The sequence below is a fragment of the Pseudopodoces humilis genome, chromosome 6, assembly GCF_049639895.1.
Source record: "Pseudopodoces humilis isolate 2021_Gansu_Grassland_sample_001 chromosome 6, ASM4963989v1, whole genome shotgun sequence".
Lineage (NCBI taxonomy): Eukaryota > Metazoa > Chordata > Aves > Passeriformes > Paridae > Pseudopodoces > Pseudopodoces humilis.
Window position 1 is genome coordinate 7,896,676 of NC_142205.1, and position 14,524 is coordinate 7,911,199.

The 14,524-nt window shown below is 43.2% G+C and overlaps 1 protein-coding gene across 5 annotated transcripts in view; it reads left to right on the forward strand.

Moving 5' to 3' along the window:
- Positions 1-14,524, forward strand: part of FGFR3 (fibroblast growth factor receptor 3) — a 53,268-nt gene that overhangs the window by 11,304 nt on the left and 27,440 nt on the right. For all 5 annotated transcript variants that reach the window (XM_088056125.1, XM_088056126.1, XM_088056127.1 and 2 more), the window contains exons 2-3: positions 9,441-9,704; positions 13,982-14,035. In XM_088056125.1, coding sequence (XP_087912251.1) covers positions 9,441-9,704; positions 13,982-14,035 — 318 coding nt within the window. The remainder of the gene's footprint in view (positions 1-9,440; positions 9,705-13,981; positions 14,036-14,524) is intronic.

Below are 14,524 nucleotides of genomic sequence, written 5' to 3' on the forward strand. Positions count from 1 at the left end.
GCGTTCAGGTTGGACGGTATGCGATGCCCCGCGTGTATGCGCGTACGCACGGAAGCCGGTAAGTCCTGCTAATTTAGGGATTGTTTTCCAAGTCTGTTTTCTATAACCCCATAGACTTAATACAAATAAAGAACTGACTAACTTTCCTGTGAGAAGCGCGGAACAAACGCCGAGCGTGGGATTTGAATGCAGAAAGGTGAAAACACAAATGTATACAGAAACAGCAAGTCAAACAAGCTGAAAAAATATTGTAAGGTTGATTTAACAGAGCAGTGAACTCAAAGCTGTCTAATCCCTTTAGCAGCCCTCTTTAAAGAGGAGAAATAAAAGAATTTTTGACATTACTTTGCCATCTCTCACAACTCTTTCTAATAATTCTGAAGGATAAAACTTGAGTTTAGCACAAGGACAAAGTGTTGCAGCTTTAGTTAGAGGTGTTCTCTAAATAACAAAATCTTCCTTCGCTACATTAAAGTGGATCGGGCTTCCTGAAAGGAGATTACTGTTAAATTTCTCCAACTGGGGGTACCTGGCACCTAAAGCTCACTTGAGACTCTTGAAATAACAAGCTTGGTTTTGAAAGGTGCTGAGCCAGGTCAGGCTCTGTATTTAAATCACTTAAGCACTCTCAAAATCTGGCTATTCATTTTGATGCATAGATATGGATTTCTGGGCTTAATCACCAACCTTTGCATTTCAAATGTTTGACCTTTGTTTTCTTTACTAAGTATGCAGACAGAGCGGCCCCCAAATTATTATTATTTTTTCCTTTTTACACAGCTGAAAACAGCCAGCAGAGAAGACTTGAAATTTTGCATCTTATTACAGAGAAATAGGGATCTTTGAGAAATAGCATTTTATGTTACTCAAAGGGAACTTGCAAAAAGGGGAATATTTTCTTATTTTCATTCACGTGAACGTGATCCTTCATATATCTAAAACCCACAATCAGTTGGGAAAAAAACCCACCCAAACTACCCTAAACCTTTGCCCTCTCTTAATCCCTGTACAAGAGGGGTTTTTTTTCTTAAGATGTGCTTTTCTCCCCCCTGAAATAAAGGCAATTGATAGGCTCATAAACAAATACCAAACATTAAGTCCTAATCTCCATATAGAGGAGCCTGACCCTTTTTATAGAGAGAGAGGGTAGAAGGAGGAAATGGGGCCAGGAGTTTCAGGTTTAATGCTTATTAAAGTTTTAGTGGGTGGGAAAATGCAATCAATAAATTTTGTTTAATGCCTCAAAACTGGTGTTAGTTTTCACTAGCTACACCGGAGAGTAGTTTTCATTTTGAAACTAGGACACTCGTAGTTGGAATGACAATTAATGTGGAGTGAATATGGTCCCAGTTGGAAGCTGATTTTTTGAATAGCATGAGAACTCCCCCCACCTCCCTGCCTTGGCTCCAAAGTGGGGTAGCTTCCGTTTTTAATTAGCAAACCCGGCAAAATTTAGCTCATTGTGTCTTTCTGATCCTTTGGCCCAGTGGATAGCTTGGATTTCTCCATCTTGTTGTCTTGAGGCTGGTCTTTTTTTTTTTTTTTTTCCCTTCAGTTTTGGTGTGGGAAGGGGGGCTTCAGGATACTTAGGATTAAAGTCATTGTTTGGGGGTATTTGCTGCCAGCTGCCTGCATTAAATGAAGATTAGAGAAGTGCACATTAAAAGTGCAAGGGAAATGCAGAGGACCTGGGATTTGGGAGCTGCATAGCTGTGAACCGAAGGGGAAAGGTTGGGGCTTTATGGCAAATTTTTTCTGATGCCATGTGATCTTAAAGCCCACTTCAGAAAGCATCACAAGTAGCTTCCAGGCAAAACTGACTTGGGAATTGGAAAGGGAGCCAGGAGCATTTGTATCGCTTAAAGAGTTCCTCTGAGGTAAACCTAAACTTTTGAGCCTGAGGAGCTTATGTGTTTCTTAAAAATTCATCTGCAAGAGCACTTGAGAGTTGGTGAAATTTTGATAGAACTGACCAAGTAGCTGAAAGCCCACCCTGGGGGTCAAAACTCTAGCAGTAATGAATTTTTTGAAGGATTTTTAGAAAGGAAATGAAGGTATAGAGAAAGAGCCCAGGAAAAAAATAACCAGAAGAATCATTCAGCAGCATTATAAGAATGTTTAAAACTATTTCCAAAGATACAGCTGCTTTCCTTTCCCTATGCTTGTGGAGCAGCCATTTGTGTAAGCTGTGTCCTTGTAGCAAACTCTGCTAATTGCTTTGGGTGTGTCACCTACAAAACCTCTCCAGGTAAAGTTGGAGGGATGCAGTGGTGCACTGATGCTGAGGAGCACAGGTTTGCTCAGGGCCTCCACAGTTCAGCCAGGACCAAGTTCTGCTCCGATGGAGTCTGGGGCAAGCTTTGCCCAGTCCATTGTGATGCGGGGAGGCCTCATTCTGTGCCTCAGTTTACATAGCTGCTGCCACTGGCTTTGAAAGGGCTTGTGGTAGTTGCTTGCTTGCTGCAATGATGAGGGTTTTTTGGACTTCCTCAGGCATGTAGAGCAGAAATGTAAAACATCAGCCGCTTTGTGGTGGGATCTGTCTGTCAGCATCAAGCTGGGACGCCCCTGCTGTGCTGAGCAAAAGCTGAGGCCAAGTTGGCCACCGCTCTTCAGAGGCAGCAAGAGGCAGACACCAGAAGGATGAGGCAGCACAGTCTCTTGTGCTCCCCCAAGGATCATCTGGGGGGCTGTCCCATCACTCTGCCGCGAGCAGCGAGCGGTGGGGCTTGGCCGCGTTTGGCCACCGTGGTTGCGTGAGGTGGCCTGTGTGACCTGTGGGCCAGCAGCTGCCAGGGTGTGCTCACGGTGCCAGGACTGTGTGAGAGCTGAGAGCTGATGCACCTCATTGCTGCCCTCCTTGAGGAAGGCACAGAGGTTTGGCACCCGGGAGAGCGGGAGCCATCTGCATGGGCATCCTTGAGCAGGAGCTAGGAGCTCTCATGGCCCGGGGAGCTCAGCATGCCCTTGCTGTCTCCTGTCCACTGCTCCTTGTCTTTGGGGACCATTGATGGAGATATCTCATATCAGCTCTTTAATTTCTGTATAAAAGTTCAGTTCAGAACTCTGAGCTAACTAAATAAATACAAGTGGTGTTTGCTTCCCTGTTTTGAGTGGGGAACCAAGTGTCTGACTGTGCAATCAGATTTTAAGGAAAACTCCCCATCACTGCTTGTTCCTTTAAGCCAGCAATCCCCAGCTGAAGGCTGTCCTTGGGACCGGTTCTGGGCTCTCAGCATCAACCAAAGCTTTGTTCCTCTTGGAGGGGTTTCCATTCCCATCTTTTTAGGTGTAGCCAGGAGACCCCTTTGATTTGTTCTCTGGTGGGGCTTTTTTGTCCTCCTCAGGACTTCCAAGTGTCAGAGGGAATCCTCCTGGGCAAAGTGTTTTTGTAACTGTTTTAGCTTTGTGACGATTTATTTCTTAAACTCTCTGTGCCTGAATTGGGTGATCTAAGAAAACAGTCCATTAAAAGGAGGATACTGTAGAGTCCTGATGAATCCTGTTTTCTACTTGGCCGATGGAACAGAAAGCTAATTGCCAGTAGTAAATCCATTCAAAGGAGAGCTGGAGGGAGGGAGAAAAGCTAATATTCCTCCTTGAATGCCATTTAATCTCTGAAACCTTTCATGCAGATGCAAATTAGGATTTGCACAGCAGAGTCAACAGTTGCTCTGTAGATAAGGCAGATTTGCAACATCTGCTTTTTCCATTTTGGAAGCTCTTCCAAAGTAGCTGTCAGGGATAGCCAAGCTAAACAGTAGAGATTTTTTTTATTCCTTTCCATAATCTCTTGTTTATAAAGAAAGCTGCATATGACAGAACTAAACCTGGTTATTGTTCTGCTAATTCTCTAGGAAAAAGGTTTGCTTTTCTCCTAAAACAGATCTAAGAAAACCCCCACAGGGTGATGACACGGTGCAGTTACTCGTTAATGTCTTTGAAAGAAATGTATGGTAACAATTGCATAGGCCCCTACAGTGCAAATACAGTATAAACAGTCTATTTCACATCTACTTTGCAGCATTATTATTATTATTGTTCTTTTAAACTTTTGCAGGAGGACTGCCTCCTCCCAGTCAAATACTTGAAATATAAGAAAGATAAAGTGGTACCTTTGAGTGATCTGCTCTAGGGGTGTTGGAATGATAATATTCCAACAGATAATATTTAAGACCCCTTCCATTGCAAACCATTCTGTGATTCTATGATTCTGTGAAATAATGGAGGCAAACCCTTTTCAGATATGATTATCTAAAGACATATTTTTATATCACAGTGTAAACTTTTAGAGATACAGATATTTTATTTTTGCAATATTTTATTTCTGGGTGTGAGCTCCACTGAGCAGGGGAGCTAACCCAGCAAAACACCACTTTGGGAGGTGCTACTGCTTCAGCAAAGCATCCTGCACTGCTGTGATTGCCAGGTATGCCCCTTCTTCCCAGGATGGCTGCAGCCTGACACTGGGATGTGTGGTGCAAGAGAGGTCTTGACCTCAGCAGGGGGAGAAGAGAGAAAACAGAATGTTTCATATAACCCTTTTTATCTTTTAAATAAAATATAATAGAAGATATAGACACAAAATACTTGAAATAATACCATGCATGCATTTGATATATTTGTGCCAGGCTGATGAGGTGTCTTTTGAGGTGACAGGGCTGTAGCCAGACAGGGATTTTCCACCTCTGGCACCATCATGGCTGTGCAGAAAGGAGGGGAAGGCAGGTTCCTGGGAAGACAGGTGATCCCTGGATCTTACCTTGGCACAGGGGCTACAGGACCTGGGGCTGGTTTGAAGGTTTTCAATATTCCCCCAGGCCTGTCTGTCTCTCTGGGAGGGGACAGAGGGAATGGGAACGTGGGTTCTGTGCATGGTGTGGTTCCTGCAGGGAGAGGACACTGAGGCCACTCGTCACTTTTCCTGGCTACTTTTTAGATTTAGACGGGTCTTAAATGAACAATATTTGGCAAGAAAAGTGTTTTATTTCCCTTCTGGGAAGTTTGCTTTTCCCAGTGCAGAAATCCCAAGGTGAGGTGGGGAAGTGACTCCATCCCAAGAACAGCCACACGGGTATTGTGTAAAACACCTGATTATTCTCTGGGTGAATAATACTTTAACACAGATAGGATTCTTATTTAGAATAAACCAGGGCTAAATACAGGACACAGTGCTGGTCTGAGTCTGGAGGTAGTGTACATGCTCTTTGCCACCATGGCTGTGTTCTTCCTCCTAATGCTGGAGGTTTTCATACACTTCCAGCAATTACTCACCAGCTTGCTGTCTGGGACCGCAGTCCCCCTGGGAATGGGATGACAAACTCAACAGGAAAAGGCTCTGGCATGGCTGTTGCTCTGTGATCCTACAATGTATCCTGTCACGGTGGATTTGGTGCAATGAAGTACATAGAACAAGAACCTATTTCAAATGAACCTGAAGAGAGAAATGCGTGGAGTGCTGCTGTCTCTGTGCTTGTTAACACGCCAAATACAGCTTGTCCAGCTTGAAAAGGGAAAAATATCATCTGCTGAGAAGTGAGCCCTTGTCCATTCCAGCACTGGGCTGTGAAGCAATCCTGGAAAGCCTCTTGGGGGGTGCCAGGGTTCAGGGTGGGATGAGGAGTCTTTTGCTGGTGGTACTGAAAGTTGTGTGCCTCAAGTGCTCTGTGGGGGGAGTCCCAGTGGAGTTTGAGTTGTGTGGTGGCTGTTCCCCTGCTGCAGGGTGCCCACTGAAGGAAAAGGATGGTGATGGGGGATGCATGTACCCCACCAGAGCACCTCAGGACACTCCTGAACACTTTACTTCGGTGTTTGAAAATGTAGGGTTGTGGGAAGTTATTCCAGGGGAAAAATCAAAGGTGAGGAGAAAGACATTTTCTGGAGCTAGAACCCAGCACCTTGTGAGATGATGTGGGACCCTGGGGCTCCCTCACCCCTCACAGTGAGCCTTTGATGTCCAGGAGCAATCCCCAGCAGCATCTGGAAATAGTCCCTGATGGCCCAGGAGGGCATCAGGCAGGCTCTAGGTTGGCTTGGATTTTTTGGGAGCCATAAGCAGCCCAGGAATAGCCCACCACTATCCATCTCCTTAGCAGCCCAGAGATAGCCTGCCACCCTCCACCTCTTCCTCGTCCTTTCATGCCTGAATAATAAATAACTTGAGAGCTGCATGCGTTAAAACCAAAATAAAACATTTCCAGGCTCCGCCAGAAACAAGTATTGATGTCTGAGAGGAGCAGACAGCTGATGGAAATACTGACACACTTGAATACTTGGAGCTGTGAACCACACAGAAAGTGAATTATTGCTGGGATGAGCCAAGCAGCTACAGAGATGAAGTATCTTATCCTTATAAGTGAATACATACAAAAGCATTTCAGCGTTGCTGGGCCAACTGCTCCTCATTGTGGAAGGTGTTTCCAGCCAGTTGCTGCTTTTTTGTTCCTCTGAACAGCTTAAAAATTGTTTCTTTCTCTGTAGTGCGTTTGCTGTGAGCAGTCGTCAGCAATGAATGCTGATCTCCATCAGATGCATCTCTTGGTGGTTCTCAAGTCATTTCTGCTTTGTCTAAACTAATAATTTGTTGAATTTTAGTCATACCTTGGGAGCCCACAACCCAGATTTCTCTTTCTCTCCAAGAGTCTGTTAAAGCTGCGCATGTGTTAATCCCTGCTCTGCTGGCAAGTGTCAGAGTGGGCTCCTGTAACCCCTACATGAGTTAACTCCCTGGTAATTTATACCTGTGTAACATGGTTTAACCCTGTCTGGGAGCTCAGCCCCACACTGCAGCTTGCTCACCCCATCTCAGGGGATGGAGGAGAGAATTGGAAGAGGAAAAGTTGAGAAAACTTAGGAGTGGTGAGAAAGACAATTTAATAAGAGAAGCAAGGGCTGTATATAGAAGCAAAGCAGAACGAGGAGCAAATTCACCACTTCGCCAGGACAGCTGTTCAGCCATCCCCAGGATAGCCAGGCTCCCTTATACAGTGACTGAGAAAGACAAATATCACCACTCCAAACAATCCTCCTCCTTCCTCTGGTGTTGCTGAGCATGATGTCGTGTGGTCTGGAATATCCCTTGGGTCAGCTGGGCTCAGCTGTCCTGGCTGTGTCCCCTCCCATTCTTTTATAGCTGGAGAGTTGGCCTTGGAGAGGGCAGCTTCATGTCACCTTCATGTCTTGGTGTCTCTGGTTGGAAAGGTGTTGGAAACACCAGGCACTTGCAACTGGGAGGCAGGAAGGAGGTGCTGGACTCTGGCCACCCTGCGAGATGTGAGCTTTGTTTCCTTGCTTTGAACTCCTGCTGTTTTAAGCATGGAAATGAGACTGTCTCTGCTTTCAGATTTATCTTTGTACTTGGAAGCTATACAAGGAATGAGAGTAAAAATTGGTTCTCCAAGGTCACAGTTGGCAAAGTGCTTAAAAGCATTTGAGTACCCATTTAAATACTTTGTGGAGATCTCCAGTTTGGGTCCTGTTTATTTTTTAAGCCATAAGTATATAAACAAAAGTTTGAAAAACAATTTACAGAAGTGAGATTAAGACCATTAGTAGCATTCTCCTTTTAATTCACCATTACATCTTTCCTGAGATTATTCCCAGTCAGAAGGAATAAAGTCACTAGAACCAAACTTTGCATCACAGTGTCTGCTGGAGAGTGACTGGGGAGATTGAGGGTAGAGATGCCAAAATAAAGTTGTCAGAAACAAGAGGTGCTGCTTCATTCCACAGAAGAAGCTTGAGACCCCAGTGCATCTGCTGAGTTTTATTTTCCTCTTCATTCCAGCATTCCCTGTATCCATTTTATAAAAATTCTTCGTTGCTTTGTCATTAACCCAGGTTCAGTGTGGTTTTCACAAAAAAAAGGAAGTTATTTCCTTTTAAATGGCTAACCAGTGCAGTTTGGCCTGTACTTAGTCTGGGCTTATTCCTGTTCAGTAGGTTTATAATACAAAAGCCAAAATATACAAGTCTTGATTGTTTGGCAAACATCTTTGGTAGAACTACATTTTGTGTAGAGGGGTTGTACAATTGTGTGGGGTTTGTTTTCCAGTAGATTAAATTAGCAAGAGGTTCCATCAGAGTTAGACCTGTAGTCATCCTTGCAAGTGCAAAGTTGACCACAGGGCTTTTTATTTTGAAGCCAAAGTTGGTACCAGTGAAAAAATTCTCATAGTCTAGAAGAAGGAAGAAAAAGCTTGAACAGTTAACCCAGAATCGTTCTTGACCGTAGTTTCCCCAGAGATGTATCCCTGTTGGGAAGAGACCAGGGGTGAACACTCACATGTAGCAATGAGTGCAGGTCTGATAGCGAGGAGATTCTGCATGGAGCTCAGCCTTCTTTTTTGATTTACTAAAAGTATATGCTTTCAGGGACAAATTTTATTAAAGGTAAAAAATACCCAACACCCTAAACCTTTGACTTCATGAACACCACAACATTCTGGCTAAATCATAAAATATTTGTATTGGAATTGGTGCCATGGTATGAGAAAAAGTTCTTTGTAATCCCAATGAGTGTGGGCTTTGCCTCCTGTGAGACATTACCTCCCATGAAATACCACCCTTTCAGGCTCCCAGAATCATTTCTTTCCACCCTGCAAGACTATTGCCTGCAACATATTTATATTTTAAATCTTTGTATTCATATGAGAATAAAAACGTGCATAACAAGAAGAGAAAAGCAATACATTTTTCTCTGTAGCCTGAACTATAGAGAGCCCCAGCTCTTTCACCTCAAGGCAGAAGAGCAGCCTGGAGCCAGTGCTAAGTCCTCAGGTATTTGGAGCTGCTGTACTTGCATTGGTTTCACAGTGAAATCATAATCTATGAATATGTCCTTGGTTCTGCACTTTTGTTGCACACAGAAAAACTTCAGCAGGAAGCTAGTGATGGTTTTATTTATTTTAGCTATTCCAGCCTGTATCTTCTTTCCAGCCTTCCACCTGTTTTCTTCATCCCACAGACATTGCCTTTGGGTTACCCAGGGTCACCTAAGAAATTTGGTTTATCCCCAGTTCTGCTTATATGTTGTCCTTGCTGGGTCTCCTGGGGTTTGTGAACAGACTGACAGGAATAAACAAAAGGAGGTCCAGAGACTGAGCTGTGAACATGCTAGCACACGCTTATTTCTGCCAGATCACCCCCTCACCTGCAGCACTGGGTGTTGCAAGGAGCCTTCCAGAGGTCTGTGCTGTTTGTTGTGATGCACCTGGTGGGGGTGGATGTGTTTTGGCTGCTACAGGGTCAAAGCCATCCTTGTAGATCAGCCAGAGACCTGACTGTCTTTGCACAGCTACCTGCCTGTGCCAGGCAAGGGGAAGGTCTGGGCACATGGAAGCATCAGCAGAGCAAATACAAGATATCTTTCTCTTTAAAACCCTTTCTGTCTCTGACACCTACTCTTATTTATTCATCTCCATTTCTTTCTCCCTTTGCAGAATACTTGAGGAGCGAGACCGCCTTTCTGGAAGAGTTGGTGTTTGGAAATGGAGATACAATTGAACTTTCCTGTAACACCCAAGGCTCTTCTGTGTCTGTTTTCTGGTTTAAAGATGGTATTGGAATTGCACCTACCAACAGAACTCATATTGGACAAAAACTGTTGAAGATAATCAATGTGTCATATGATGACTCGGGGCTGTACAGTTGCAAGCCAAGGCATTCCAACGAGGTCCTGGGAAACTTTACAGTCAGAGTTACAGGTATGTGCAGTAATACAGCTGTTCCACTGATCTTTTTCAATTTTTGCCCTTTCACGTGTTCAGCACAACTGGTGTTTCGTGGTGTTGGTCTGTCCTTGGAAGGTCTGTACCTCCCTGGTAACTCCTGGCAGTGATCAGACTGGCAAAACAAACCAATTGAAGAATGCTTGCGTGTCCATACCGAATGTCGATCTTGATGTTAATACCGAGGGAGACTTAGAAAGGGTGCTAGTCAGATTAAACCTCAAATCCCCCTTTAACACTCAAATAGATGCTATGCTACATGTGCCTTTGAAGTCTTTTTTGAGTGAGTGAACTGTGCCTCATGGGGGTTAAATGATGTTCTCCATGATATGTGACAAATCAGTGGCAAAATTGCACACAGAAGCTGCAAGTTCCTGAAAATTGTTTCTCTGTTGTAGCTGGTAAATCTCTGCCCTCCATCACAGTTATCACAAATGGCTAGCTTGTTTTAGAGGCAGCTTATCTGTAAACTGTATATATCTAAAATATGTGCTTTGTCAAAGTTACTTATTGGGATTCATACATTTCAAACAAGTGCTGTGTTAGCAAAGCACATGCTCTCATTTGCTTGGCCGTATTTTTTGGGATGACGACAATAGAACAGAACAGCTACAAGCTGTTAAGCCTGGATCACTAAACACAGAGTGCCAGAAAAATCTTGTTTCCAGATAGCTAACCACCAATACAAAGGTTATTTTCATGATTTCAGGCTGATGTGTTGGTAGATGAATACTCATCACTGTGAGCAGATAGAAAACCTCCTGATCAGAGATTAAAAGCTTGAATTTTCAGGAGAATTAGCCCCTTGTGGATCTCAGGTTTTGAAAACTTTCATTTGCTCTTGTACTGTTGGAGCTTTTTCAAGAATCCTTGAATAGCAGGTCCTTTCTCCAAAAGTTGAGTTCCCTCAAAAAGTGAGTCTGTGTCTGAAAACTAAACACAGAGATGTTTGTGATTGTGAATCACATCCACTCCATAAAGAGCTTTCTTGTGCAGTTGGATTTTGTGTGAGAGAAAACCATCATGAGAATAAAAGCTCATTTCACCAAGCCTTTAGCAACATCTGCTTTTTATTGAACGTTACTGGAGATTGCTGTGAATGCTTGAAGGTCATATCAATTAAATGGTTAAAGAAGTATTTGGCCCTTGAAAGGGTTTCTTTAACTAGGTACGATTATTGGAACTATCCAGTGAACTGCAAGTTGTTAGAAATGTTACTCTCTTTTTTTCCTAAGTGACATGAAAATGCTTTTGAGTTCAAGGGGCAGCAGGGAGGCAGGAGAGGGCAGCTGGTTACATGCTCAAATGAAACAGCTGCCAGCCCCAAAAGTTGGTAAAGTGAGAAATTGTTTTTAATAGTGGAAGGACTGATAATCCTCTGCTTTTAAAAAGTTTAAGCCCCTGTATTTTTCCTCTTCACTAATAATAGCTAATAACAGCTTAAGAACTAGCGAGTAACCTGAACCTGCTTTCTGACAACATTATGAGTCTTTGATTCTATTAGCCCACTGTCATTACCACCAAAGTGCTGGTAATGTGGGAGCCTCCTTTTTAGCTGTCAGCAGCACTTGTTTTAAACTTTGAAGCCCTGCTTTATGTGGCAATAGTGGCGCCTCTCATATACTCAGATATTTCTTCATAATTCGTATTGATTGCTCAGCCTGGCACTGCAGAGATGAGATTGTGATTGGAGATTTGTGGTTTGTGTCCCCAGTTCTTAAAGGTAACGCCAGCAGTTAGCTCAGGTATCTGGTCAGGTGTTCATGTGGATAGCTGATGTTTAGGGCTGGAGTTGTTCTCTGCATTAAACTTCTTTAAAGCTGTACTAACAAACTGGAATTGTTCTGATCTGGGTTCTTAAGTGAGCAAATCTAGGCTAGGTGTGTTTGGAATAGCTGATCTGCATGTAAGTTGCATTTTGAGAGACGCTTCCAGGTCCTTGGGACGTATTCAGGATTTTCCTACACAGAGCCATGAGATTGGAGTCTGCAACAAACTGACTGTTCTGCAGTGACTCTGACTGTGCACAGGGGGATGTTTGATGCTGGAGACAGAGCAAGTAGATGCTGGAGCTGGCATTCAAGGGCTGAGAACCAGGCTGATTGATAGCAGGATTTGAGCTCTTAAAAATATTCCTCCCCTGACAGACAAGGGCTTGAGTGTTTTCCTAGTTTACAAAAAGAAACATACTGTCCCCTTAAAACCTGAGCACTTGGAAAGGATCCTGTAGAGGCTGCATGCCCAAACTGATATCCAGCCCTGTTGGCAGAAGCTCCACTTCTGTAACCATTTCATGTACAGAACAGCCTTTGCATTTAGTGGCTGAGCAGCACCCCTGTGATGAGCATGGACTGCAGGCTGGTAGCAGCAAACAGAGCTTTCAAACACTCAAGGCCAAGCATTACAAAACAGGTGACTGAGCAAATTAAGTCTTTTTTCATTCATAATTAAAGGCCTTTTGAGTAGTTCTTGCCAATACTCCTCAACTTCTGCAAAGGATTACTGTTTTTGTAAATAAAAAACAAACAGCTTACAACTTTTAGTCACCTTTTAAAAAAGGTGATGTTTTAGTGACCTGAATAGGACAGTAGCTATGATTACAGGGTATTTGGTCTTAAAATATAAGCTGTACTTCTCATCTTAAAAACAAGCAAGGTCAAGACTTCGCTTAACCCTGTGAAAATTTTTTTGATTTAGTTTAAAAATTGAATCTACTCCTCTGGTCATGATGGATTCATTGGAAAGCAGAAGTAAACTATAATCATGTGTTAATATATGGGTAACCAAATCTGGGAGCAAAGCTGAGAAGGTGCTGATTTCTCTGTCAGTGCTGGTGGGGATTTGGCTCAGTTTCTGCCTTCGCCAGGACTTGAGTAAACCTGCTGGATCAGCCAAAACACCTAAACATCCACTTCACTTTCAGCAAGCCCCATGGCATTTCCCTAGTTCTGCTGCCAGCAGGACCTCAACTGTGGATTTGCAGTTGGATATGTGCTTAAAGTCGTCCTTGAGGCTCTGCCAAGGAGAAGGTGCAAAACACGATGAGCCCCTGCAGTCTAAGGCAGGGAGGTGTTTCCTGTGTTGCTTCTGTGGATGGTGAAAATGCCTGGAAGGCCCTTCCAGATTCTGCAGGGAAGAACTGTTTGTTGTTACCTTTCCTTCTTTTTCCCTCCTTATATCCCCTCCCAACCTTTTTCCATTTTTAACTCCACTCTGCTGGTCAGAAAACAGTAGAAAACTCAAGTGCGTCTTGCAGTGAAGAAAGTTCTGCCTGGCTTGATCTAAAACAGTGCTTTACATTTCTGGCCATGTGTTGAACACTCAAAATGTTTCCTGTTTTCTAGTGTTTTAGGCCAAGTTCTTTTACCACTGTCCAGAACATAAAGGCTGCTGGGTTGATAGCATTTTGCCTTTATTTAAAAGAAAAATTCCTGGAGATTGTGTAATATCAGTGGTACTAAATCTTCCAGATTCTGAACTGTACTAAACAGTGTAAACTAAATCAAACACTAAGCTGCTATTTGATAATGGGATTTACATTTTACAATAATCACTTGATGGGGGGAAGAGGGACTGAGCCTTCATTGTGGACAGCTTGGAGAAGGTGAAATGTTAGACCACATTAAAAGAAGCAGTTCAGGATGTTTTGGAGAGACACAGATGGAAAATTCCCACCTGTTTACCTGTATTGAGTTACAGCCTTGAGGTGCCTCTGTGGGAGGAGTATAACTAAAGGGAACTGGTTCATGGAATAGCCATCAAAACGTTGATGGAGAGAGGTTTGATTGCAAGAAGTTCAAAAGTTTTGGTCTTAGTGTTTGAACAGGGAGTTAATGAAGGGAGACATAGCAGGGGGATATTAAGCTAAAAGAAATATGCAGGGAAAGTGAATTAGAAATGCTGACCTGTAATTTTGAGACATGGTAAAATAAAAAGTCTTAAGAGTAAATGCTAGAGGGAAGGAAAAAAATAAAGTCAGAGAGCTTGTTCTGCAAAAAGAAATTTTCCAATTTAGAATTTTTTGTATTTATGTGGAAGTGAGCATTTCACACAGGGAGAAGTATTTGACATTGGGCCACGTTTTCAGAGCACTGGCAAACTCGTGACATCTCTCTCCCAGTTGAGAAACTCCTGTCCAGTTGTGCCTGGCACAGCAGCATCAGAGGGGTGGGTGGTGGAGCTGCAAGGAAGGGTGAACCATCACTTCATGTACCATTCTCTTTCTGCTTCACTTCTTTCTTGTCTCTTTGCAGACTCCCCTTCGTCAGGTGATGATGAGGATGACGATGATGAGTCAGAAGATACAGGTAATTTGTTTTTCTGGGTTACAGAGGCCTTTTCTTTGAAGAAGCTGCAGCTCTCAAGCAGTGCAGCTCATCTGGGTGTTCACATCATTGCACAGCAGCTCTCTCTTCATGTTGAAATCAGTGATCTTAGGATGGAACCACGATGAAATTTGTCTAAAAATTTAGAAACAGCTGCCAGAGTGGTATTGCTGCTGTGGAATCCTACAGCAGCAGTACTGAATTTTGAAGACTAGATGCTGAGAATCTGAAGAGATTAGTAGTTTCAAATTCTCCTTGCATGTAAATCCAGACAAGCCCACTTACTATATATAAATTCTTTCTTTTACTACAGTGATGTTACACCAGTTTTATATAATTTCAAACCTTGACTGCTTTACTTTTAATTATTCTGATTCTTGTGCTTACCAGCATCTTGACAGGAGTCAAGAGTACAAAACATACACTAGCCAAGGGCCAAATTTACTGATGCCATAAGTGAGAGCAGCCTCT